General features: G+C 38.9%; 1 protein-coding gene across 1 annotated transcript in view; it reads left to right on the top strand.

Moving 5' to 3' along the window:
• Positions 1–22343, top strand: part of glrbb (glycine receptor, beta b) — a 33596-nt gene extending 11253 nt beyond the window's left edge. Inside the window, exons 4-10 of the mRNA XM_047354588.1 lie at positions 4372–4439; positions 9815–10041; positions 10898–10980; positions 11187–11327; positions 12531–12683; positions 18367–18659; positions 21272–22343. Of these exons, the coding sequence (XP_047210544.1) occupies positions 4372–4439; positions 9815–10041; positions 10898–10980; positions 11187–11327; positions 12531–12683; positions 18367–18659; positions 21272–21565 (1259 nt within the window). The 3' untranslated portion in view covers positions 21566–22343. The remainder of the gene's footprint in view (positions 1–4371; positions 4440–9814; positions 10042–10897; positions 10981–11186; positions 11328–12530; positions 12684–18366; positions 18660–21271) is intronic.
• The last annotated feature ends 1930 nt before the right edge of the window (positions 22344–24273 follow it).

Raw genomic sequence — 24273 nt, 5'->3', positions numbered from 1 at the left:
TATATCAAACCTCCCCTTCATCAGTAAGATTATTGAAAGAGCTGTGTTTCAACAGCTAAACAACTTCCTAACAACGACCATCCGCTTCGATGTCTTCCAGTCAGGCTTCCTGCTCACCACAGTACAGAGACTGCTCTTGTCAAGGTGTTCAATGACATCCGTATAAATGCAGACTGTAGAAGAACCCCAGTGCTGGTATTATTGGACCTTATTGCAGCATTCGACACTGTTGATCACTCCATTTTATTAGAGCGCCTGGAAAACTGGGTCGGCCTTTCTGGTACAGCACTCAATTGGTGTAATTCCTACTTGAAGGACAGGGACTGTTTTGTGTCAGTAGGTAACTTTAAATCAGAGACCTCAAAAATCACATGTGGCGTTCCCCAAGGATCCATCTTAGGACCCCTCCTATTCAATATCTACATGCTCCCCCTATCTCAGATTTTAATAAACAACAACGTAAGTTATCATAACAATGCAGACGACACACAGCTATACGTTACGATGTCACCAGGTGACTATGAACCTATTCAAGCACTTGGTAAATGCTTAGAAGAAATCAATGCATGGATGGGCCAAAATTTTCTACAACAAAACAGAAGTAATAATCTTTGGACCAAAGGAAGAGCGTTTAAAAGTTAGCACACAGCTTCAGTTGATACAGCTAGAAACCACCAGTCAGGCTTGAAACCTGGGTGTAGTGATGGACTCAGACTTGAACCTTCAGAGGCACATAAAGACAGTAACAAGGTCAGCCTTCTATCACTTAAAAAACATCTCCAGGATTAAAGGACTAATGTCTCAGCAGGACCTTGAAAAACTAATTCATGCGTTCATCTTTAGTAGAATTGATTACTGCAACGGTGTCTTCACGGGTCTGCCTAAAAAGTCGATCAGACAGCTGCAGTTGATCCAGAACGCTGCTGCCCGCGTCCTCACTAGAACTAAGAAAGTGGAGCACATCACCCTGGTTCTAAAGTCCCAATACTGGCTCCCTGTAGCTCAAAGAATAGAGTTTAAAATACTTATGTTACTCTATAAATCACTGAATGGCTTAGCACCAAAATACATTACAGACTTGTTGTCAGTGTATCAACCAGCCAGACCTCTCAGGTCATCTTGCTCAAATCTTCTCTGCATACCCAAAATCAGAACTAAACATGGAGAAGCAGCTTATAGTTCTTATGCTCCACTAATCTGGAATAAACTGCCAGAAAACTGTAAAAGCGCCGAAACCCTAAGTTGCTTAATATCAAGATTAAAAACTTATTTGTTTAGTGTGGCCTTTGAATGTGTTATCTAACCCTATCTTAAGTTTTCAGTCCAATTTTCCTTTCATTTTCTTATCCATCATTCTATTCTCTTAATTCTTTTAATTACCTCTGTTGTTTGATTTTCTGTATCATTGTAATGTTTTTCCTTATGTACAGTGCCTTGAGTGCCTTGTTGCTGAAAAGCGCTAAATAAATAAACTTGACTTGACTTGACACAGTCTAACTAGGGACAACCATAGTCTAAAGAGGATTGTAAAGCAAAGCCCTTTCAAGAGCTTAGACTACAGCTGAAGTCAGTGCTTCAAGGGCTGCCACACACAAATGTATCCAGGACATGAAGTAAAACTGTCACAAACCTTGTGTGAAGTCACTCTTGAGTCATGTTTAGTCCTGAACGTGGCCTCTGGCTAAGAGGGATTTCAGCAGTAAAACTTTTATCCATAGTAAACTGGTCTCCTGATAGCAATATAGTGGCTTTGGATTAGTAGAAAACGGAGCTGCTTTTCTAACGCTGTTTGGAATTTCCCTTTTATTTTTAACCAAGAGCTTTCCAGGTAATAACTTTGCTGCTTGAGTCACATCAGGTCACTGGGTGGTCCTTCAGTGTGTTATGATTATTAATCTGAGAATATTATTTAATATTTAATATTAATATTTTAATATTTTATCAAATAATATTTTGGTCTGTTTAGGGTTGTCCTGTGAATACCAGCCCAGTAAGGCGATGGTATTAGGACAAAATAGAAAGGTGTGAGACGAGCTCTGACATTATTGAACAGCATAAACTCTGCACATATATGGAATGAATTCACACAATTTCTTAAAATACAAAAATGTATTAACAAAAATAAGTCAACTCAAAGTCAAACATATTTCAATCAACAAACTCTTTACTCTGCTAAAACAATCCAACTAAACTACCAAGCAGAATTAAAGAATAGGGAAGACTAATGTGCTATGTACAATATAAACAAGTTAATTAAGGATGATTGAAAACCATGACCAAAAGAGTGATGCAACATTACCATGCAATGTTTATGTTTGAGAACCAAGGATTATCTTGAAGAACCTGGAAGTGAAGTTAAGTTAGTCTTGGAACTAACTTAGGCAACCATTCACAATGCAAGATCAAATAAAATATTATTTTAATAAAATAATATTTTAAATAATGATCTACTGAATAAAACCAACCTTCTGGATGACTAATTCTCAACGGTGTCTCATTAGCTGCCTTTATTTATTAAAATAATATTTAAAGAAATATTATTAAGGGAGTATTTTGGGAAAAGAGCCAAATATTTCTGGAGAAATGGGGCTTAATTGTGTTTACTTAGTTATCAAATTTAGTAAAATAATGTTTAGGGACTATTATTTACTAGCTTGAAAACTAACAACCTTTCTGTTAAATACTCTTTAGTAGTAAGCACATGTTCTTACTGGTTAGCAGTTGAGCTAACAAAAGAAGCTGCTAGCTTAGCACCGGAATCAAACAGATACCTTCAAATTACCAGGGTTAATAAAAGGGTTAAAATGCATAAGCGCGGACGGCGCGTTATGATCAACCTTCTGTTTAAAATCATCCGTTAAATAAAGTTTGTCTTAACTTTAAAAACACACAAACAAAGAACACAACCTGAACACATGTGCTGCAGATATTCTGCTAGCACTAAGATAGCTGAGTTTCACACAAACAAAACCAAACTTGATAAAATGAAAAATGTTTAGATAATTTCAATCTAAATCACTTCTATATTATTCTGCCAAAACCTAACCTCTGACCATGCTGAGGAAAGCTGTCTGGGACGGCGAAGTTTGAAGAAAGCATCCACAGTGAACAATGGTTAGCTACAGCTAACCTCCTTAGCGGCGGAGGGGTTTGAAGGTGCGGCCGCTCTGTCGGGCCCACTAAACTGCACGTTACCACGGTGATGCGGCCTCCATTGTCCTTCCTTGGGAAACTGCTGCACTCGGTGTCGTGCTGGGAACTCTCTGGAAACAGTTCGCTTCTGCAGATGTCAGAGAGAACAGTCAAGCAATGCTTGTACCTTGATTACCCCGTTCATGAATGAAAATCACCAGATACGCAGACAGTGATTTATTTCTATTTATCTTGTGCATATGATCACATGATCTTATGACACCCTTGGATCCAGTTGAAGAGAAGCAAAGAGACATTAGCGTGCTGGGCCTCCCCTATTCTGGTCCCGCAGAGTGGAAAGAGATCGGACCATTGGAAAGGGGGTGCTTTTATACAGCCAGTGGCATCATGGGAAGTCCGCTGCTACCCCCCTTTCCTCAGTTGTTGGAAGTCAGTTAAATGCAATTTATTTTGAAAGTTCCAGAAAAGTTTGTACCGGAATTGTAATGTTGTTTCCATGGCTGTGGGTCCCAACAAGTGTGTCCCAAGATGGCCTGTGTTCAGATTGACAAATTAGGAAAGACGACTCACCGGCCACCAGTGAAAGTGGTCTGGAAATATAAACATATCTTTATTGTGTTCACACCCAAGATTAAGGTTCAGTATGAACTTTCCACAGTTCGTGATGATTTGGAAAGCCAAGTCATTGCACTGTTTTTTTAAATCCAAACTCAGCTCAGCTGATAACCCGGAAATATCAAAACGCTTGATGTGTCTGTCTGCTTTATGAGGATACAAATACCTGATTTAGTCACCATGGTATCACTGTGTTTGGTTGGTCTGCAAACTGCTTGACCTAAACTTGATAGAACATCTGTGGAGTATTTTCAAGAGGACGATGAGACCTGGGCTTCTTGAACACCTAAGCAAAACCACAAGCAGATCGCCTCCATGCCACGCTGCATTGATACAGGAGCCCATAAGTATTTGGGAGCGTTACTTTATTGTTTCATTGGTCTTATGTAGTATTCAAATTATTTGATAAATAAAAATAGATATTCTTCACTTAGTATGTAATCAATCTGTATTACATAGGAGTTTATGATTTTGAACTAAATTACTGAAAACAACAACATTTTTTATATTATAATTTTTTGAGATGCATTTGTTCACATGGTGGTGCTACTATCAAAAATGACACTAAATACTAAAATCTCTTATTTTCTCTTTCTGAAACAGGAATTCCGGTGGAGGACAGAGTGAACATTTTCATCAATAGCTTTGGCTCGATTCAGGAAACAACAATGGTGAGAAATTACTGTAGTCTGACTATTAATAATCCATACCTATGCTGGTCAACAAGAAGGTTTTAAACTACTCCAACCTAAGGAGGTTTAAGGTTTAAGGAGAAATAAAGAAAGTAATGATTCCTGCTGTGACTTTAAAACAGTTAAAAATTAATTCTTATGGAAATGGCAGGTGTTGGAGCCTCATCAGTCTGATGGCTTAATTACAAATAAAGAAGTGCAGTTTGAATGCCATGTATGTTGCAAGGCCAACATAATCAGAATCAGCTTCATTCGCCAAGTTTGTGACACAAACAAGGAATTTGACTTCCACTTCGCATTTAATAAAGAAATTTGAAACGTAAATATATAAAAAGGAAAAAAAAAACATTTTCTAATTATGTACATATACAATGTTTTTACAAAAGAGAAAGACATGGTTAAATAGGTGCAAATTTGTATGATATATGGGCCATCTGTTAAGTGTTCATGTGGTGGTTTCATGGAACCAGAAGTGATCTGCAGTAGACACCGTGTTGTTGAGGATGGTGAGGGGAGGCAGTGTAGAGGGTGTTCTCTGGAAGTCCACCATTGTCTCCACTGTCTTGAGCGGGTTAAGCTCCAGCTGGTTCTGACAGCACCAGTGGAACAGCCGATTCACCTTTAGAGAAACCCTTAAAGAAAATTTCCTGACTGGTTGAAGGCCACCTTATTTGTATTTTTCTTTATTTTTTTAAAGCTGCTGAAGGAACAGTGCTTATTTATAGACTATTTCCAAGCTACACAGCTCACTAACATTATGAATGCAGTACCAAAGTCTCAGCTCTCTGTCATGTATGATGTAGAGTGTATTTGATTGGTTCTTCCTTCACGTTTGTTTAATCTCACATGCATTTAAACTCCCATGAACCCTCGAGTACCCTGTAGAGGGTATAGGCTCTACAGGCTCTCTCCTCGGCTTCAGGAGGAGCAGTGTGGTTTTTGACCCAGCCGTGGAACATTGCACCAGCTCTACACCCTCTGCAGGGTACTTGAGGGTTCATGGGAGTTTGCCCAACCGGTCCACCTGTGTTTTGTGGACCTGGAGAAAGCATTCGACTGTGTCCCTCGTGATGCCCTGTGGGGGGTGCTCCAGGAGTATGGAATCGGGGGCCCTTTACTAGGGGCCATCCGATCTCTGTACAAGCGGAGCAGGAGTTTGGTTCGCATTGCCGGCACTAAGTCGGACCTGTTCCCGGTGCATGTTGGACTCCAGCAGGGCTGCCCTTTGTCACCTGTCCTGTTCATAATTTTTATGGACAGGATTTCTAGGAGCAGCCAAGGGCCGGAGGGGGTCTGGTTTAGGGACTAGTGGATTTCGTCTTTTCTTTTTGCAGATGACGTGGTCCTGCTGGCCCCCTCTAGCCAAGACCTACAGCATGCACTGGGGCGGATCGCAGCTGAGTGTGAAGCGGCTGGGATGAAGATCAGCTCCTTCAAGTCCGAGGCCATGGTTCTCGAAAAGGTTGGCCTGTCCTCTTCAGGTTGGAGGGGAGTTCCTGCCTCAAGTGGAGGAGTTTTAGTATCTGGGGGTCTTGTTCACAAGTGAGGGAAGAATGGAGCGGGAGATCGACAGATGGATCAGTGCGGCTGCCACAGTGATGGGGGCGCTGTGCCGGTCCGTTGTGGTGAAGAGAGAGCTGAGCCGGAAAGCGAAGCTCTTGATTTACCAGTCCGTCTACGTTCCTACCCTCACCTATAGCCATGAACTTTGGGTCATGACCGAAAGAACGAGATCCCGGATACAAGCGGCTGAAATGAGCTTCCTCCGTAGAGTGGCCTGGCACTCCCTTAGAGATAGGGTGAGGAGCTCGGCCATCCGGGAGGGGCTCGGAGTAGAGCCGCTGCTCCTCCACATCGAGAGGAGCCAGTTGAGGTGGCTCGGGCATCTATACCGGATGCCTCCTGGACGCCTTCCTCGGGAGGTGTTCCAGGCACGTCCCACCGGAAGGAGGCCCAGGGGACGGCCCAGGACACGCTGAGTCTGCTGCCCCCGCAACCCGGTCCTGGATAAAGCAGAAGACGACGGGTACGAGTGCATTTAAAGGAATTTAGTATCATGGAGATTAAGTTCCATGGAGGGCTTCAGGGAGAGAAGGCAGAGGTGCATCCTGCACATTGGTCTTTTATGAAATTTTGTGATGCGCAGCTCATGCCTTCTTCCATGTTTTGATATTAACATCAGTAACAGATTGCATGCAAACATTCCTGATTTGTCATTGATGGCTTTCCTGTCTGGCAAGTAGGATGTAAAACAGGAAGAAAGAACAATAAAGTCAGGAAAGGGAGGAGACACGTTGGTGCATTGAAAAATATATAAAAATATAAAATATAAAAAATGTATTGTGAACATGTCAGTAGAATCAAGGTGTCTGGTATACTGGGTCAGAGTGCCCAAATCTACTAAATGGATAAATAATTCAATAATTAGTTACAAATACACTATTTTGCCAAAAGTATTTGGTCACTCCACCAAATCAATGAATGCTGGTGCTCCAATCACTTCCATGGCTACAAGTGTATAAAGCTTGGTGGAGAACCTTGACTGCCCTGCACAGCCTTGACCTCAACCTTCCGGAACACCTTTAGGATGAATTAGAGCAGAGGTTTAGGTTTTCTCCTCTAACTATGAACACACTCCTAAACCGTGTGGAAGATATTTACAGAATAGTTAAAGTTGCTATTGGCAACGCTGGGTCCATCAACAAATTGACGTTATAGATTAAGAAAAGAATGTCATCAAAGTTCAATTACGTGTAAAAGTAAACGTGTAAAACTCAGGGCTGCATGGTGGCACAGTTGGTAGCACTGTTGCCTTGCAGTAAGAAGGTCCTGAGTTCAACTCCCAGCTGAAGGTCTTTTTGCATGGAGTTTGCATGTTCTCCCCGTGCATGCGTGGGTTCTCACCGGGTACTCCGGCTTCCTCCCACAGTCCAAAGACATGCCTGTTAGGTTAATTGGTCTCTCTAAATTGCCCTTAGCTGTGTGAATGAGTGTGTGCTTGGTTGTTTGTGTGTTGCCCTGTGATGGACTGGTGACCTGTCCAGGGTGTGCCCAGCTTCCCCGTGACCCACTATGGAAGAAGCGGTATAGAAAATGACTGACTGTGTAAAAGTAATAAATTAAATATTTATACATGTAATCATTTACCTAAGACTTAAATTAATATTAATGCATTAAATGACATTTTTCCAGTCTGCATGTATTTTTAATATTTATTAAACTATGTGTCACATTATGAAATCATTTAATTTGTCCCTAAGTAGCTCATCAAGTTTAACCCAACATATGAATGGCTAATCTGCACAGCAACAATTTAAAACTAATTACCTTTAGCAAGAACATTTTGCCCCACCCATTAAAATAAATCCTTGTGGTGTTGCATGACAGGTGTTTCTGGGCTGCAATTGGCAGCACTGTTGACAGCTGCCAACTGTGCCATCGTGCAGCCCAGAAACCCTTCATAATTATTTCATTCAGACCTTGCAGCAAAAAGCTCAAATATTTATTTAATAGATCATGAGAACATTTTATTATTTCCATCCACCCAGGGGTCAGTGGGTGAGAAGTGCTAAACAACCAGGACAGGCTATTTAGTTTCTCTCCTCATAGTAGATTTGTTGGATTTGGCTCTCAATAGTGACAGAGTCAGAGCAAGAAACACATCTAGACAGAAAGAAGAAAGGAGAGGCAAATGATGAGACTGAGCAGAGAGGAATTATAAGACAGGAAATGTGAAATAAAACAGACTGGGAGAAAGTCATGAAAATCATTGCAACTTAAGCAAGTATCCACCCAAAGCAAGATGCGAGGAAACAAGCAAAGGACAGGTGTAAGAAATCGGAACATGAGCCAAAAAAATGGCAACGAAGGAAAATAAGAGAAGTACCAATGGTCCTCTTTCTCTCCCTTGGGTTGCCCAAAGATTCAGAAAGTTAAGAAGGTTTAAAACGATTCATTGAGGAGAAGGAAACAGCAGCTGGTCACCTCTCCCCCCTCAATTTATCACTCTGTGGGGTGTTTGATCTCTGAGAAGCATCCCTCATCATTTACACCTTACTCAGGTTAACATGCAGCACACGTCTGCAGTATTTAACACACCAATTTTCACTTGAAGATTGTGTACACCTCTGTAGAATATGATGTTCATGCTGTTGAGACATAATAAATTGCAGTGCAGTTTTTACTGCCTCCCAGCTTGAGTTTTCCTTGCTGATTACAACACACAGTTCTGTTAAATCTCCCTGGAATCGAATGTCGTACTGGCAGCTTGACACTGAGCCAGAAGGAAGATATATTTCCTTGTCTGGTTTTCAGGAAGGATAAGGTGTGGGAATTGGCTTGCATCTCAGAAAGGAAAAAAGCCAGCAGAGCCTGTTTGTGGAACTGGACACGCACAGGAATTAGAAATTAGGGTGGGGTACAAATGACAGCTTGCTTTCTAAATGTAGAGCAAATGGACCTCAAGCTTCCATCGCAATACTAAAATCTTTTCTAACAGAATATTATGAATAGTCAGGCTGAATTTAAAAAAGCATCAGAAGGCAAATGTGAATACAGTGAGGTTTGGTGAATTTCTGTAAAATTTCCAATATATTCCTAACATAAATACATTCAGCACATGTAGTTCCCAACAACAGCAATCCACTGATTTCAACAAACTTCGGATGATTATTCATTAATCTTATAATATCCAGCAACTTTATAAATCTACTGCGTCAACAAATAGTGAAGAAACAGAGAAATAATCTAACCAAATTGTAAATGATAAGCCACTTTTCTTTTACTCACAAAAAGCTGATGTGTTTGAAGTTTATGATATATTAAACATTTTCATCCTTCTTCACTTCACAAAATCACATTTTCACAAGGTTAAAGAATAGCCTGCTTTAGCTCAAGACCAGCAAGAATGTGGAGATTTCACCAATAGGCTCCCTAATGGTGTCAGTGATGCTGGAGTGTTGAGAACATGTGACCTCTGGGCTCTGCAGCTCTTTACGCGTCATCATCTTTGAGTTCAGTCATAAAAGCTAACTCTGCATGTGGCTTGTTTTAGTTTTGCTTTAGAAAAAATGTAATAACATGAATATGCAATCAGAACAAGTGACAACTTTTGTCGGTATCAAATAGTCAAAATGATGGTTTAAAGTGCTTTTCTTGCAAGCTTAGCTAACCTTTCTCATTGTCACAAACATAAGGTTGTTAAATACCTTCTTGCTAGACGCTTTAGAGCAAAGGTTCAGTTTTTCTGATGTGGAAAAGTGACTCTGTGTTTATTTCTCTCTACTTTTGCATTTCACTCAGTGTTTAGTTTAAACATAGTCATGTCTGAACTTGTCTGGTGTCAAACCTGACAGGATTACAGGGTGAACATCTTCCTGCGGCAGCGCTGGAATGACCCCAGGCTCAAGTTACCCCAGGACTTCAAGTCAGACTCGCTCACCGTTGATCCCAAGATGTTCAAATGTCTCTGGAAGCCTGACCTGTTCTTCGCTAATGAGAAGAGTGCAAACTTTCATGATGTAACCCAAGAGAACATCCTCCTTTTTATCTTCCGTAATGGAGATGTCCTCATCAGTATGAGGTACTTTTATTTACTGACTTACTTGTTTGTTTTTTTCACAGTTTTTCAAAATACATGAAATACATTTCTGTGTTTGTGCAAATTGCATAAAATGTGGTCAGGTTGTGTATTTGGAGAAATTTTTCCTTTTAATTAATTTGCTTTCCTTCAAATATTTATTTATGCCTTTTAAACTAAATCAAAATTTGTTGATGCCACTAAATCCATTTTTCAATGCATTGTTTATTCACCACCGCTGCAATTTGATATCAGCTTTTCCTTTTATACTTTATGTGAAAATCCCTTTACAATTTCCTGCTTCATTGTTTTCCATCAGTTAAAGATGTTTATTCGTGTACCAAAAATCAACCAAATTAACCTTTGGATGACTTTTTAAGTACTGTGCTTAAAAAATAAAAATTGATCAGACTCCATCCATTAATTTAATTAACATTTTTGAGATGGGAAAATATTCTGATAACTAGTTCACCAATTATAGCAGCTTTCTTTTTTTAACATTTTACTCAACTTTTTGGTGACTATAGGTTCACATATAAACAGGGCTTGACATATTTTGGTCTGTTTAAAATATTTTATTACAGTGCAAGGTTTGCATATGTTAACATAAATTATTATTATTTTTTAAACTGAATCTGGAGGCTGCAAGCCTAAATGCAGAAAACAAGTAAATGTTGAAAGACTCAGCAATTGTTTGGTGTTTAAAAGTCACATGTGATCCAATCCAGTGAAGTCCTGGAAAATTCCAAGGTTCACATCAATGTTACACAACAAGGCTTGTATGTGATTGTATGTAAATATACAGAGAGGCAGGCAAAGGTTATAAAGCTAAAACCTGCCAGTTTTCATCCTCTTCCAGGTTGTCCATCACCCTTTCTTGTCCTTTGGATCTGACTCTGTTTCCAATGGATACGCAGAGGTGTAAAATGCAACTTGAAAGCTGTAAGTTTAGCAAAAACACCCAATTATTAGTCTCACAGCTAATTAAGCTTGACTTAGTGATGGTATTTAGTTCCAAGCACATTAAGGTTTGATCCAGTGCCAAACCAAGCTGCTTTAGATTGTTGTGTTTTTTCGATTTTTTTGAATCTGTTATAAAAGTATTTTTAACATACATCTGTATGTTTTCATGTCTGTCCATTTTCCAGTCGGCTACACAACAGATGACCTGCAGTTCATGTGGCAGACAGGAGACCCTGTCCAAATGGATGCTATTGCTCTTCCACAGTTTGACATCAGACACGAAGATATTGATTATGGAAACTGCACCAAATTCTATGAGGGAACAGGTGATGTTTCTGTATATCAGTGCAGTGTTTTTCATATCTAAAAAAGAGAAAGCAAAATGTAGTCTGTAAACATACTCATCTGAGCTCTTCAGGTAAAAAGTGTCCAATACAATAGAGTTGATTGCATGTTTAAACTTAGGAAAGTAAATTTAAAAGTTGCTTCCACAAAGTATTTGTTTAAGGGTGTGCACACATCTGCAGACATGTCATTGCAGCTTTTTCTTTTACATTTCTCAGTTACTTTTCATTTGAACTGTTCATGATATACATCACATTAATGATGATCATGGTCTAAGTATTTTCAAAAACCTGGAGTAATAAATGGGGTGTGTAGACTTGGAGAGCCACTGTACTAAGATAGCTTAAAAGTTATGGTAAAATAGTCGTAATTTAAAACTAATTTAATGTTTTTGCTATTTGTGTCTCTAGCCAATGTTTAGGTGTTTGATGTTTATCCATCTGAAAACATTTGCTAAATACTATGCCTTAAAAAAATCTGTAAATTTTTGTTCCATGTTAACTTTATACTTCCATCTACTGTAAACTATTTGAACTTACTGCTCCAAACAGTAATCAGTTAAATAAATCAGGACACCACATGTCTGCTCACTGACATGGGAGTTCAAACGTCTGCGACACAATTCAGTTTCAGCAAATGGATCCTTGTTCTTTCCTTTAAAATGATGCCTACAGTTTGTCATCCATTGCATGTAAAGCTGATCTGATTTTGATGGCAACATTTTTGTTCCGTCAGGCTTTTACCTATAAAGATCGTCTTTGTGTTCAACTGTTTTGAGCCAGCTTCATGGCACAGCCAGCCTTTCTTTAAAAGCAAGTGAGAATCTGGAGTTTTTAAATATTACTTACACTCAACTGTTTTCACTGGACAACCACCTAGTTGTTCTTGGGCTAAAACACACAGATCAAGAGGATTTGAGCTGGCTGCTCCTTTTTAATGCCGGATGTACAGTTAATGAATAAAATTGTTCATTCTGCTGTGTTTCATTAAAACAGAACAGAACTTTTTTTTTTTTTTTTTACATTCAAATACCCATAACAGTTATAAAAGTCAGAATGGACCAAAATCATGATTTAATTTAGAAATATATCCTTAAACCAACATCCACATTAGTTTGTGTTTCATTACAAAAACTATCACAGTTTTTATCCAAGGATTTAAAGGTTTTCTTCTTCCTCATATAGGGTATTACACTTGTGTAGAGGTTATCTTCACCCTACGGAGACAAGTTGGCTTTTACATGATGGGTGTTTATGCCCCGACGCTGCTTATCGTGGTCCTTTCCTGGCTGTCTTTCTGGATCAACCCTGATGCAAGTGCTGCCAGGGTCCCTTTGGGTAAGATTCATATTACCAATTCCAACACGTTTCACTAATATTTACAAGGATGTAAACACTGTAAACACCCATTCTGCTCTTTTAGCTAGTGTTATTTCGTTATTTATGGAGCAAAGTGTCTTGAGACTTATGGTCTCATTTACAAGATAGTAACTGCAGTGAAAAACTGAGTAAGTGGGAGAGAAAACATTTACAGGTCCACCTCGGTAATAAATCATCAAATGTTCAATTCATTTCTGTAATTCAATGTAAGAAATGAAACATTTGTTTAGATTTGTACTATTTTTTGAAGTACTCGTTACTGTAAAAGTTGATGAATATGACTTACAGATGAGAAAAAAACTCCAGTTTAGTTTCTCAGAAAATTTGAATATTACATACGACTAATAGAAAATGATCTGAAATAAAGAAATGTTGTGTTGTGGCCTAAACGATCATGGGAAGATGAATAAGTCGCTTATTTTTATAAAAACTCAAATTTGTCCTGATATCACTGTAAGAGAATATATTGGTTATTTATCAAGAGGAAGATGGGAGACCCCAGAGTCAACATTGCAGATAAGTTTAAGTTCACTATTAAAGCAACCTTGGCTGATTGCCTTCAATCTACAGTGACCTGGTGGAGTCATTCACACAAAAAGAGCCTGACTAAATATTGACAATATATTTTAGAATAAAACTTTTCAGTGAACCCATTTTTCTGTAATACAATCCTATCCTTTGCTTTATAAGTCATTTTATAGGTCTTTCACTGAATTTGGGGTTTTTGCTAGCAATGAGCTGAAGTCATCAAAACTAACAGCAACACATGCTTGATCAGATCACTCTGTGTATAATGAATCGATATAAAATAAGTATCACGTTTGACTGGAATAACTGAAATAAGTGAACTTTCTGATAAGATTTATCAGTATATTCTGAATTAGTTGATTGTGTACCAAACTCAACTTCTGTTATGAACAGAAACAGACAGAAGTTGAAGAGATCATAAATAAAACCGCTCTAAAGGTTTTAGAGGTTTGGCCTGAGAGATTTGAGATATGCTTCCTCATACATTGTCTTTCCGAAATACATCCACTGTAATCTGGTGTTAGCTATAAAAGAAAAAAACAGTTTTTACTCCTTCTTCACTGCACAACATGTGGAATATGTCAGTTTCACCCTCATATGCTATTGCAACATTACCCTTGTATGTGTGCCCAGGACTGGCTGGATGAGATCTTCCATTGTTATCCCACCTCATTCACCTGCAGCCTCTGTTTGTTCCATCTTCATTCCAGCTGTTCATCATCACTTTCATTCCATCATCTCTTCAAACCCTGCTGTGACTTTTCTCTGAATGAGATGGGTCCAGGTCAGTCAGCATGTGTATGTCCATTCAAGTTCATTTTTGTGTTACATTATATGCACATGTGAACAAATTAATTGGAACCCCTCATAAAGATGTATTCCTAAAATACTCTTTTTTTATTGGAGCAGGATAATCACACAATGCAAAAATGTAGAGAAATCCAAACGTTTTTTTCACATTTATTTGATTGCATGAGAATAAAATCGATGTTAAGAAAATATTTTTGACTAAATCACTGTTGGTAAAACTGTTGGAATCACTGCTGTTAATACAGCCTCCTTTTTCCTATAGGGCAACACAGTTGCCTTGTTCTCTAACATTTTACAAGGTTATGGAGAGAAGAATTTTCTGTCATTCCTCCTTGCAAAGTTTTCTAGATCAGTAGTTTTCAATCCAGGTCTTCAGGACCCTGTCCTGCATGTTTCATGTGGGTCCCCAACTCTAAACACCTGCCTTACATAAATGAGTAATTAACAAGCTTTTGCAGCACTTTGTGGCGTGCTGAGGAGGTAAAGCAATCATTTGATTTAGGTGTGTTGGAGAAGAGAAACATCTAAAACATGAAGGACCCTGAGGACAAGAGTTGAAAACCACTGTTCCAGATCCTACAATGTTTTGCTCAGTTCATTTCATCCTTTCATATAGGATTTAGGCCCAGAGACTGAGATGGCCATAGAAGAAGGTTGAATGTTTTTTGTCTTGTAAACCTTTTATGTGTTGAATTAGCCATAATTCATAATGCCGTCCACAAACTGAACATGTTAACATTAGTGACAGTGATGGTGGGGCAAAAATAATTGTCTGCAATCGCTCCCGAACAATTTTTCGGCATGTGGTTATCGCTTATCGGTTGTCATGGAGATTTTTTGATACCACCTTTTGCTGCAGATCTCCAACAGTAATCCATGCCTGCTAACAGTATTTTCAATAAAAAAAATATTACATAATGTAGGAGTTTTTTTGTTTTTTTTCCTAACTGAATGAATGTGCTCACATTGAAGGATGGATTTCTACATGTTTTCAGTGTGATGTTTTCAATGTTGGGTCAAAAAACAATGAATTTATTTGAAGACTTTTTACACATCTTTTCCAGGGGTGCCAACAAATCGTTCTAGATCTATGTGTTTGAATGAATAAATGTGTTTATTTAATTGCGCTTTAAGACTTAGTATGTGTTTATTTCATCAAGATAAAAAAATATATACAATATGATTATCCCTTCACTCTAATATTAAGGCAGTTTTGTACAACCAAGAGATTGTGTGAACTTCATTATCTTGTTGTGTTTTTTTGATTATGTCTGTTTACTGATAATGGTGAAGCAACAGTCCAATTTTCCTTCCATTTTCTTGTCCATCATTCTATTCTCTTTATTTTATTTAACTTTTTTTAATTACCTCTGTTGTTTGATTTTATCATTTGATTTGTTTTTCTGTGTCTGTATCTGTGTTTATTTGCTTTGTGATTGTATTGTAATTGTATGTACAGCGCTTTGAGTGTCTCGTTGCTGAAAAGCGTTATATAAATTACCTTACCTTACCTTACCTTAACAGCCTTCAAATTCATTCTAGTGAGAAGGGAAACCTCTATTTGATTGAATGGCCCTAATTAGGTATGAGATTAGCACCTATTAGTCATTTGAATGTATTAGAAGTCACTTTTAAGACACATTAACAACAAAAAGTGAGATGCCAAGAAAAGAAGTGTGCAAAGCACATCGTTGATGTTAGAATAACCTTTAATGGTGGTCATGATTGCTGTTTCGACTGTGGCCTGGAAGATTTGCTGCTATTTAAGGAAAATCACCCAACTGTAATGATAAGAGATAAATACACTTTGGAATTACTTTCTTGTTAGAGGCTGTCTGTGCTCCTAACAGAAGGAAAACAAATCAGCTTTGAATACTGATTTCAAAATGTTCTCAGAACCCTTTTGTAGCTGTTTCATTACAGTTTTTGTGATGAAAGGGAGGACATTTTAAAATTTTCCTTTACAGCTGACTGAGTACCAGTGTTTCCTGTGTGAAAATAAATATCAAGTCTCTATAATATCAGATGCCTTATTGTATGTTTATACAATAGGGTGGGACATTTTTAAGCACCAATACTTTACATCTAAAGAATCAGGCATTCTTGTAACCTTTAAAAATGTTTGGATTAATGGTTTCTCCAGATTCCCGGAAGTGTTTCTGTGGATTTTGTTTTTAACTTTTCTTTAAACATTCTTTGAAGTCATCTTACATCTTATTATGAAGCTTGTGCATAAAAATTAAAGGGACAAGAGGAGGACAGAAAAAGGAGTATCAAGCCAAAAAAATGGATTAACAGCTACTGAACAGTTATCTGAAAAAATGTCTGAAAAAGCACCTGAGAATGCATCATCCATCTGTAAATCTCTACAGTGCCATGAAAAAGTACTTGCTTCCTAAAAAGTTTTTGTTCTTCTTTTGTCACAGTACGGTATTTCATCATTACACAAATATTAATTTCAGATAAAGATATCTGTAGAAAATAAAAAAATATATATTTATGTTTCTAAATGATGTATTGATTTATTAAGTGAAAAGCATTACAAATCAATTTGGCCCTGTTTTTAAAAGTAATCACCCTCCAAGCCTCGTAACAAGTTGTATAGGTATTTGCAGTAACTGGGAATAAGACTTGTGCATCCCTGTGGATGAATAATGTCCCATTCATCTTTGCCAAATTGTTTTAATTCAGCCACATTGGATGGTTTTTGAGGCTATAGCCCTTTAGATTTAAGTCTGGAGTTTGACTATGCTCCTTGAAAACTCTTTCTTCAGCCATTCAAAGACAGACTTGCTTTGGATCTGTTGTGAAAGGTTTATGTATGTTGTGCATCAGTGGGGTGATATTCACAGTGTCCTGCTGTATCATGATAGGATCTGTTATTTTTCAGTGACATTGCTGTCTCATTTTACTTTTTCTTTTCATAGAAAAAGATTAATTGACCATCAGGAAATAAGATTTCAGTGCTTTATCAGTGTCCCCAAATGGTTAAATAAATATTAGCTGAATTAATTAAACATGAGGTAAGGGGTTAAGAGTCACTAATTCTCCCATGCCATGTGCGAGCAAGTTATTGATGTGTCGTTGCTGCGAAATCTGAGTTGTATTTGTGTTGTTTCTGCAGCCGTGGTACATATGAGCTGAGTACTTGAGGTATGAGAGCTGTAGTGTTCATGTGGCAGAATTTTTCAACATGTCTCCAAACATTGTTTGTCCATATAGACATAAGTACATTTCTTTTAATATTGTATCCATCACTGGATTACACTACCAGTCAAAAGTTTTAGAACACCTTTCTCACTTCATAGGTCTCTTTATTTTCATGACTACTTAAATTGTAGATTCTCACCAGAGACAACACACCTGTGAATAAACACACATGGAATTATGTAGTAAATAAAAAAAAACTGTGAAATAACTCTAAACATTTTTATATTTTAGGTTATTACAAAATATAACCTAAAATAATATAAATTGGGCTGCACGGTGGTGCAGTTGGTAGCACTGTTGCCTTGCAGCAAGAAGGTCCTTGGTTCAATTCCCAGCCTGGGGTCTTTCTGCATGGAGTTTGCATGTTCTCCCCGTGCATGCGTGGGTTCTCACCGGGTACTCCGGCTTCCTCCCACAGTCCAAAGACATGCCTGTTAGGTTAATTGGTCACTCTAAATTACCCTTAGATGTATGAATGAGTGTGTGCATGGTTGTTTGTGTGTTGCCCTGCGATGGACTGGCGACCTATCCAGGGTGTACCCCGCCTCTCGCCCATAGACTGCTGGAGTTAGGCACCAGCTCCCCTGCGACCCACTATGGAATAAGCGGTAGAAAATGACTGACTGACTGACTGACTTACAAAATATCCACCCTTTGCCTTGATGACTGCTTAGATCTCTTGGCATTCTCTCCATGAGCTTCATGAGGTGGCCACCTGAAATGGTTTTCCAAAGAGTCTTGAAAGAACTTCCTAGACGTTCATTGAGAGATGGCCAGAGGTTTATATTTCAGTCATTACAGTAAAGGGTGGCTACTTTAAGGATTCTAAAATATAACATATTTAAAGTTATTTTACAATTTTTGGTTTGCTACATAATTACATGTCTTCATTCACTATTTTGATGCCTTCATTAAGAATGTACGTACAATATAATTAGTCATAAACATAAAGAAAACCATTAAATGAGAAAGGCATTCTAAAACCTTTGACTAGTAGTGTATGTAAGCATTACTTTCTTTTTAAAGACAGTTATACCTCATTTTCATGCACATTTCTGACTGACAAGGGTATCTGTGCTCTCCCTCTATGCAGGTATCCTCTCGGTGCTCTCCCTGTCTTCTGAGTGCACCTCCTTAGCTTCGGAGCTACCCAAAGTGTCCTATGTCAAGGCAATTGACATCTGGCTCATTGCATGCCTGCTGTTCGGCTTTGCCTCGCTAGTGGAATATGCTGTGGTTCAGGTGATGCTCAACAGTCCAAAACACATCGAGGCAGAGAAGGCCAGGATAGCTTCCAAGGAGAAGGCTGCAGGAAAGAGTCCTGTAGTCAAGAACAACACCATCAATGGGACTGGAGGGACACCTCTTCATGTCAGCACCTTAAACGTTAGTGACTGACTTTGATATCATGAACGTGTGTAAAAGAATGTATTAGGAAGGAATTTGGCTATAGCCACAAAACATTTTTATAGATGAATTCTTTTGGATTTTTGAGCTCTAAACTTGCATTTTTGAATCTTACCGTTTAGGTTTTACTTTGGAAGGTTTGATATTGGGTTTCTTTGGGTTAGTAGCTCCTTAAGTGCTTGGAAATTCTAATTATGTGCATTAATGTGAAGTTTATTCCAGCCATGATTAGTCATGTCTCTCCTGTTGTTTTCCTGCTCTTCCTGTCGGCATGTACACTGTGACAATCTAAAAAGCTAAAATTACAACAGCCAATCTTTGCAAAGGCAAGAAGCAACTCAAAATTTACATTTCTAGTTGTTAATTAAATCAATATATTATCAGGGTTATGAGTTGCAACAAACAGAAAAGCTTAAATGAAACTGTTGTTGCACTTCAGGTTTGCAGAACTCAAAAGCTTCAAAATTAATTCTGCAAACTATAAAATCTAAAATACCCACTGTTAGAGCTCTTACTATTTTAATCTCTAATTTCAGTCCAGTGCCCACATTCAAGTGATGAAGCATAGATTTCAGATCCAACACTTTAAGTGGTGGTTTGTTGCAAAGATCAAATCTAAATGCATATCAGGAAAATATATCCATTACATTTTTATTGTCCCAATGCAAATAAATGTGGGATCAGGATGCAGGTTAAACATATCAATATACAGAAATAATTTTACATTGGAGTCCCTCTGTTTGACATAACAACTCTACTCCTTTGAGGTTTAAATTAGTTTTCTCATAAAAACCAAATTAAAATAACACACCTTTAATTATTTTAATGACTTCAATCTGATTAGATCCTGTCCACCCTGCAGGTCATCAGTGAAGCCGTTGAAAAGGATTATTTCAGGTGACCTTAACCTAAATCCCTCTTCAGATTGTGTTGAATAAACAACCGTTAAGATAGCATTTATGGGGCTTAAAAGACGCCTCTGGTGAGGTAATGTTACAGAGAACAAAAGATTTCCTTTTGTTGGCTCCAAACATGCCCTTAAAATAGCATCAGGTGATTTATCAGTGGGAGTTCTGTCCATGTTTCATGATCAAATGGCTCATTTACTGCATTGTTAAAGTGTTTGTTGTCAAGTCAAACCATTTTAAAAGCCTCAGATAAATGCTTTTTTCAGTTTATGTAATTCAGTAAAGAAATTAGATAATAGCTGGAGTATTTACACAGACCATTGTGTAGTTGTCAAAACTCAGTGCATCATTCCTTCCATCCATTCATCCATTGTCCTCCGCTTCTCTTGGGTCGGGTCGCGGGGGCAGCAGACTAAGCAGAGAGACCCAGACTTCCTTCTCCCCAACCACTTGGGCCAGCTCATCCAAGGGGAATAACAAGGCGTTCCCAGGCCAGCCAAGAAACATAATCCCTCCAGCGTGTCCTGGGTCTTCCTCTGGGCGTGCCCGGAACACCTCACCTAGGAGGCGTCCAGGAGGCAAGGCATCCTAGCCAGATACCTGAGCCATCTCCACTGGCTCCTCTCGATTTGAAGAAGCAGCGGCTCTACTCTGAGTCCCTCCCGGATGACGGAGCTTCTCACCCTATCTCTAAGGGAGAGCCCAGACACCCAGCGGAGGAAACACATTTTGGTTGCTTGTATCCATGATCTTGTTCTTTCGGTTATGACCCAAAGCTCATGACCATAGATGAGGGTAAGAACGTAGATTGACCGGTAAATCGAGAGCTTCACTTTTTGACTCAGCTCTCTCTTCACCATGACAGATGCAGCACTAATCCATCTATCAATCTCTCGCTCCATTTTTCCTCATTCGTGAACAAGACCCCAAGATAATTGAACTCCTCCACTTGAGGCCGGACCTCACCCCCCCCCGACCGGAAAGGGGTCCGACTTACTGCCGGTAATGTGGACCAAGCTCTGACAGCGGTCGTAGAGGGACCTAACAGCCCATATCAAAGGGCCTGGTACCCAATACTCCTGGAGTACCCCTCACGAGATTCCCTGAGGGACACGGTCGAACGAGAAGCTCGGCCATCCGGGAGGAGCTTCACATTAAGAGGAGACAGTTGAGGTGGCTCGGGCATCTATACTGAATGCCTCCTGGACGCCTCCCTCGGGAGGTGTTCCAGGCACGTCCCACCGGGGAGGAGGCCCAGGGGACGGCCCGGGACACACTGGAGGGACTATGTCTCTCGGCTGGCCTGGGAACGCCTTGGGCTCCCCCTGGAGGAGCTGGAGGAGGTGTATGGGGAGAGGGAAGTCTGGGTGTCTATACTAAGTCTGCTGCCCCCGCGACCCTGTCCCGGATGAAGAGGAAGATGTTGAGTATGAATATGAGTATGAGTATGAGTATGAGTATGAGTACGAGTATGAGTTTTACCACTAAAGTTGGTGCAAGCTTTTATGGAATGCAAATGAAGTCTATTGCTTGATTTAATCTTTTCTCCCCCAAGGGCTGCAGGCAAAGCTTCCAAATTATTTTTGTCTTAACAGTTATGTTTAAATGAAAAAAGAAAAAAATTGCAACTACCTTACATTTTGTAGAATAATATTTTTTTTCCTTCTCTCTGTTGTCTCCCAGGTGGGTGAGACCCGCTGCAAAAAGGTGTGCACATCCAAATCTGACCTGAGGACCAACGACTTCAGCATTGTGGGCTCTCTCCCACGGGACTTTGAACTGTCAAACTTTGACTGCTATGGGAAACCAATTGACACTGGCTCTGCTCTTGGTAAATCTCAAGCGAAGAACAAGAAACCACCTCCTCCGAAACCAGTCATCCCCTCTGCTGCTAAAAGAGTTGACCTGTACTCAAGAGCCCTGTTCCCTTTCTCCTTCCTCTTCTTTAATGTTATCTACTGGTCCATCTACTTGTGATTAGCTGGTGTTATTATCTCAGTGCTGTAGTTTCACGAGTTCCTTATTGATTAGATTGTATAAAAAAAGACTTGGGTTTCCAAGAAACCATTGAGAAATGTGAACCTTCCCAAACAAGTGCTGTGAAAAAAGTAAAAGTATCATTAATCCCCACTTAAAAAGCAATTTTTATACAATATATAAACTTTTTTTCTTTTTCAAGATTATGGATAAAGAATCTTATAATTAAAAACTTTATGGATGAAATATGGTGCTTAAAGCAATATTGCTAAAGTAAAATCTCAGTAAGAATTCCTCAAATATTGTGTAAGAGTAAAGCTGAAGATGCATGAAACACTAAAGATGATTTGCAGATTTGCGGATTGCTGTTTTATTTCTTTTGCTCTTGTCCAGTTTGTGTAAGCTCAAAAGGTTAAAGCATTTTATATTTGCTTCATTACAAAGTGCTACATTGTAATTGCCTTGCATGTTGTAAATATTGCATGTATGTGAAGAGAAAATCTAAATATATACAAAAAAATTTTATGAAATATTAATATTCCTATGATTAGGTTTTGAGAAGAATTGTGGATACATGAAGCACTCCTTTTTCTGCCCAGATGGTCAAGTGACACTGCCACTCCTACAACAAATGTAACACTTGACTCATCATACCTGTATCCAGTGCAAATGGGTCACTACTGAGCTGGGACCATATATTTGTGATATTTTTGAGGAAATAAGATAAATGTTCAATGACTTTGCACCATCTATTGTTATTAAAAATAAGGACAAGAAATGTGGCTATTGGTGTCATTATAAATCAATCAATCAATCACACTTTACATCAGAGTTATTATGAACAACACAATGCTAAAAAATAATAATAAAATAAATAATAAAAATATAAATCTAAATAAAAATAATCACAAAAACGAAGAAGTTGAAAATTGTATAACTTACATTTAATTCAACTAACAGCTTAGAAACCTCATTAATTAAAGTAACTAAACTAAATAAACACAGTAAACAAGTAATGTATACAATGAAGCTCAAAACAAGGAATAAATAATGTTAATTACCAATAGTAAGCTAAAAGCCTAACATAAATGATCAGTCGACAAGTTCGAGAAGGCCGTTATGCACATGAGGGTCCTAATAAGAAGTTATTGTTCAAAACAACCTTGTGGTTCAGGTTTAAAGTTAACATTTCTCTGTCAGACTTCAGATACATTATATTGTCATGACTGGGAGATAGTCTATGCATGTCCAGCATGTTGTTCTTTTTTTCCATACTTAAATCTTACACTACAACAGCTGCTTTGCAGATCGAGAGAAAGCATATGACAGGGTGCCGAGAGAGGAGCTGTGGTATTGTACGAGGATGTCTGAAGTAGCTGAGAAGTATATTAGAGTGGTGCAGGACATATATGAGAGACGTGAGACAGTGGTGAGGTGCGCTGTAGAGAGATGGACGTTGGTTCTGGAAAGGAGCGGAATTAAGGTTAGCCGGAGCAAGACAGAATACATGTGTGAATGAGAGGGATCCAAGGAGAGGTGTGATGTTACAGGGAACAGAGATAAAGAAGGTGGAGGATTTTTAGTACCAACGGTGAACAGTCCAGCGCAACGGAGTCTGAAAAAGAGGTGAAGAAACGTCTCCAAGGAGGTTGGAACAAGTGGAGAAAAGTGTGAGGTGTGTTGTGTGATAAAAAGAGTATCAGCGGGAATGAAAGGAAAGGTGTACGAGAACGTGGTGAGACCAGCGAAGTTGTATGGTTTAGAGACAGTGGCACTGAGGAAGAGACAGGAGGCAGAGCTGGAGTTAGCAGAGATGAAGATGCCCTCTTTAGTTGTCTTTGGAAGTGGCAAGGATGAAAAGGATCAAGAATGAGTAAATCAGAGAGATAGCTCATGTTAGATGTGCTAGAGATATAACCAGAGAGGCCAGACTGAGATGGTTTGGTAAAGAGGAGGGATAGTTAGTACAATGGTAGAGGGATGCAAAGGCTGGAACTGCCAGGTAGGAGACCTAGAGGAAGACCACAGAGGAGATTTATGGGTGGAGTGAAAGAGGACATAAAGGTGTGGGTGTGAGAGAAGAAGATGCAGAAGAAAGGGTTAGAGACAGATTACTCGCTGTGGCAACCCCTGAAAGCGAAAAGATGAAAAAAAAGAGAAGATTTATTTTGTGGATCCTGCTTAGGAAATTATTCCTGATTGTCAGTGTGAGTCTTCACATATGAGACTCATCTCAAGACTAATGAGCCAAGATAGGTGCTGGTTTTCTGTCAAAATATCAAGTTTATATTTATGAAGATATAGGCAAAAAAAGCTATTTTTGGGCAAACCGTGAACAGTTATAAAACAAAAACAACACAATGCCAAATACTGTACTGCACAAATACTGTGATCTGTTTTTCTATTATAGATGGGTATAAAAATGAGAAAACAAGACTTGTTTCTATCTTTGCGGTTGCCATGGTTACAGACACAATTGTAGTCTGGCTGGCCAATAATAACACAGTGACACAAAATAAAAGTTAGACGGAGGCTCGACTCATTTGGAGCAAGGCCTCTATAATGAAAGAGGAAACATGTGTCATAGGCACAAATGTATGTTGAACAGATCTGCAAAATTCAGATCAATTGGTGATTACTTTTGACTGCTCTAAACGCTCAGGTCTGACTCAGACTCGACAAGGGAGGATTTGCATTGCAGTGCCCCC

This window comes from Girardinichthys multiradiatus, chromosome 23, assembly GCF_021462225.1.
Source record: "Girardinichthys multiradiatus isolate DD_20200921_A chromosome 23, DD_fGirMul_XY1, whole genome shotgun sequence".
NCBI classification, from domain to species: domain Eukaryota; kingdom Metazoa; phylum Chordata; class Actinopteri; order Cyprinodontiformes; family Goodeidae; genus Girardinichthys; species Girardinichthys multiradiatus.
The sequence above is the reverse complement of the archived record's forward strand: the minus strand, read 5'-3'. Positions and strand labels throughout refer to the sequence as shown.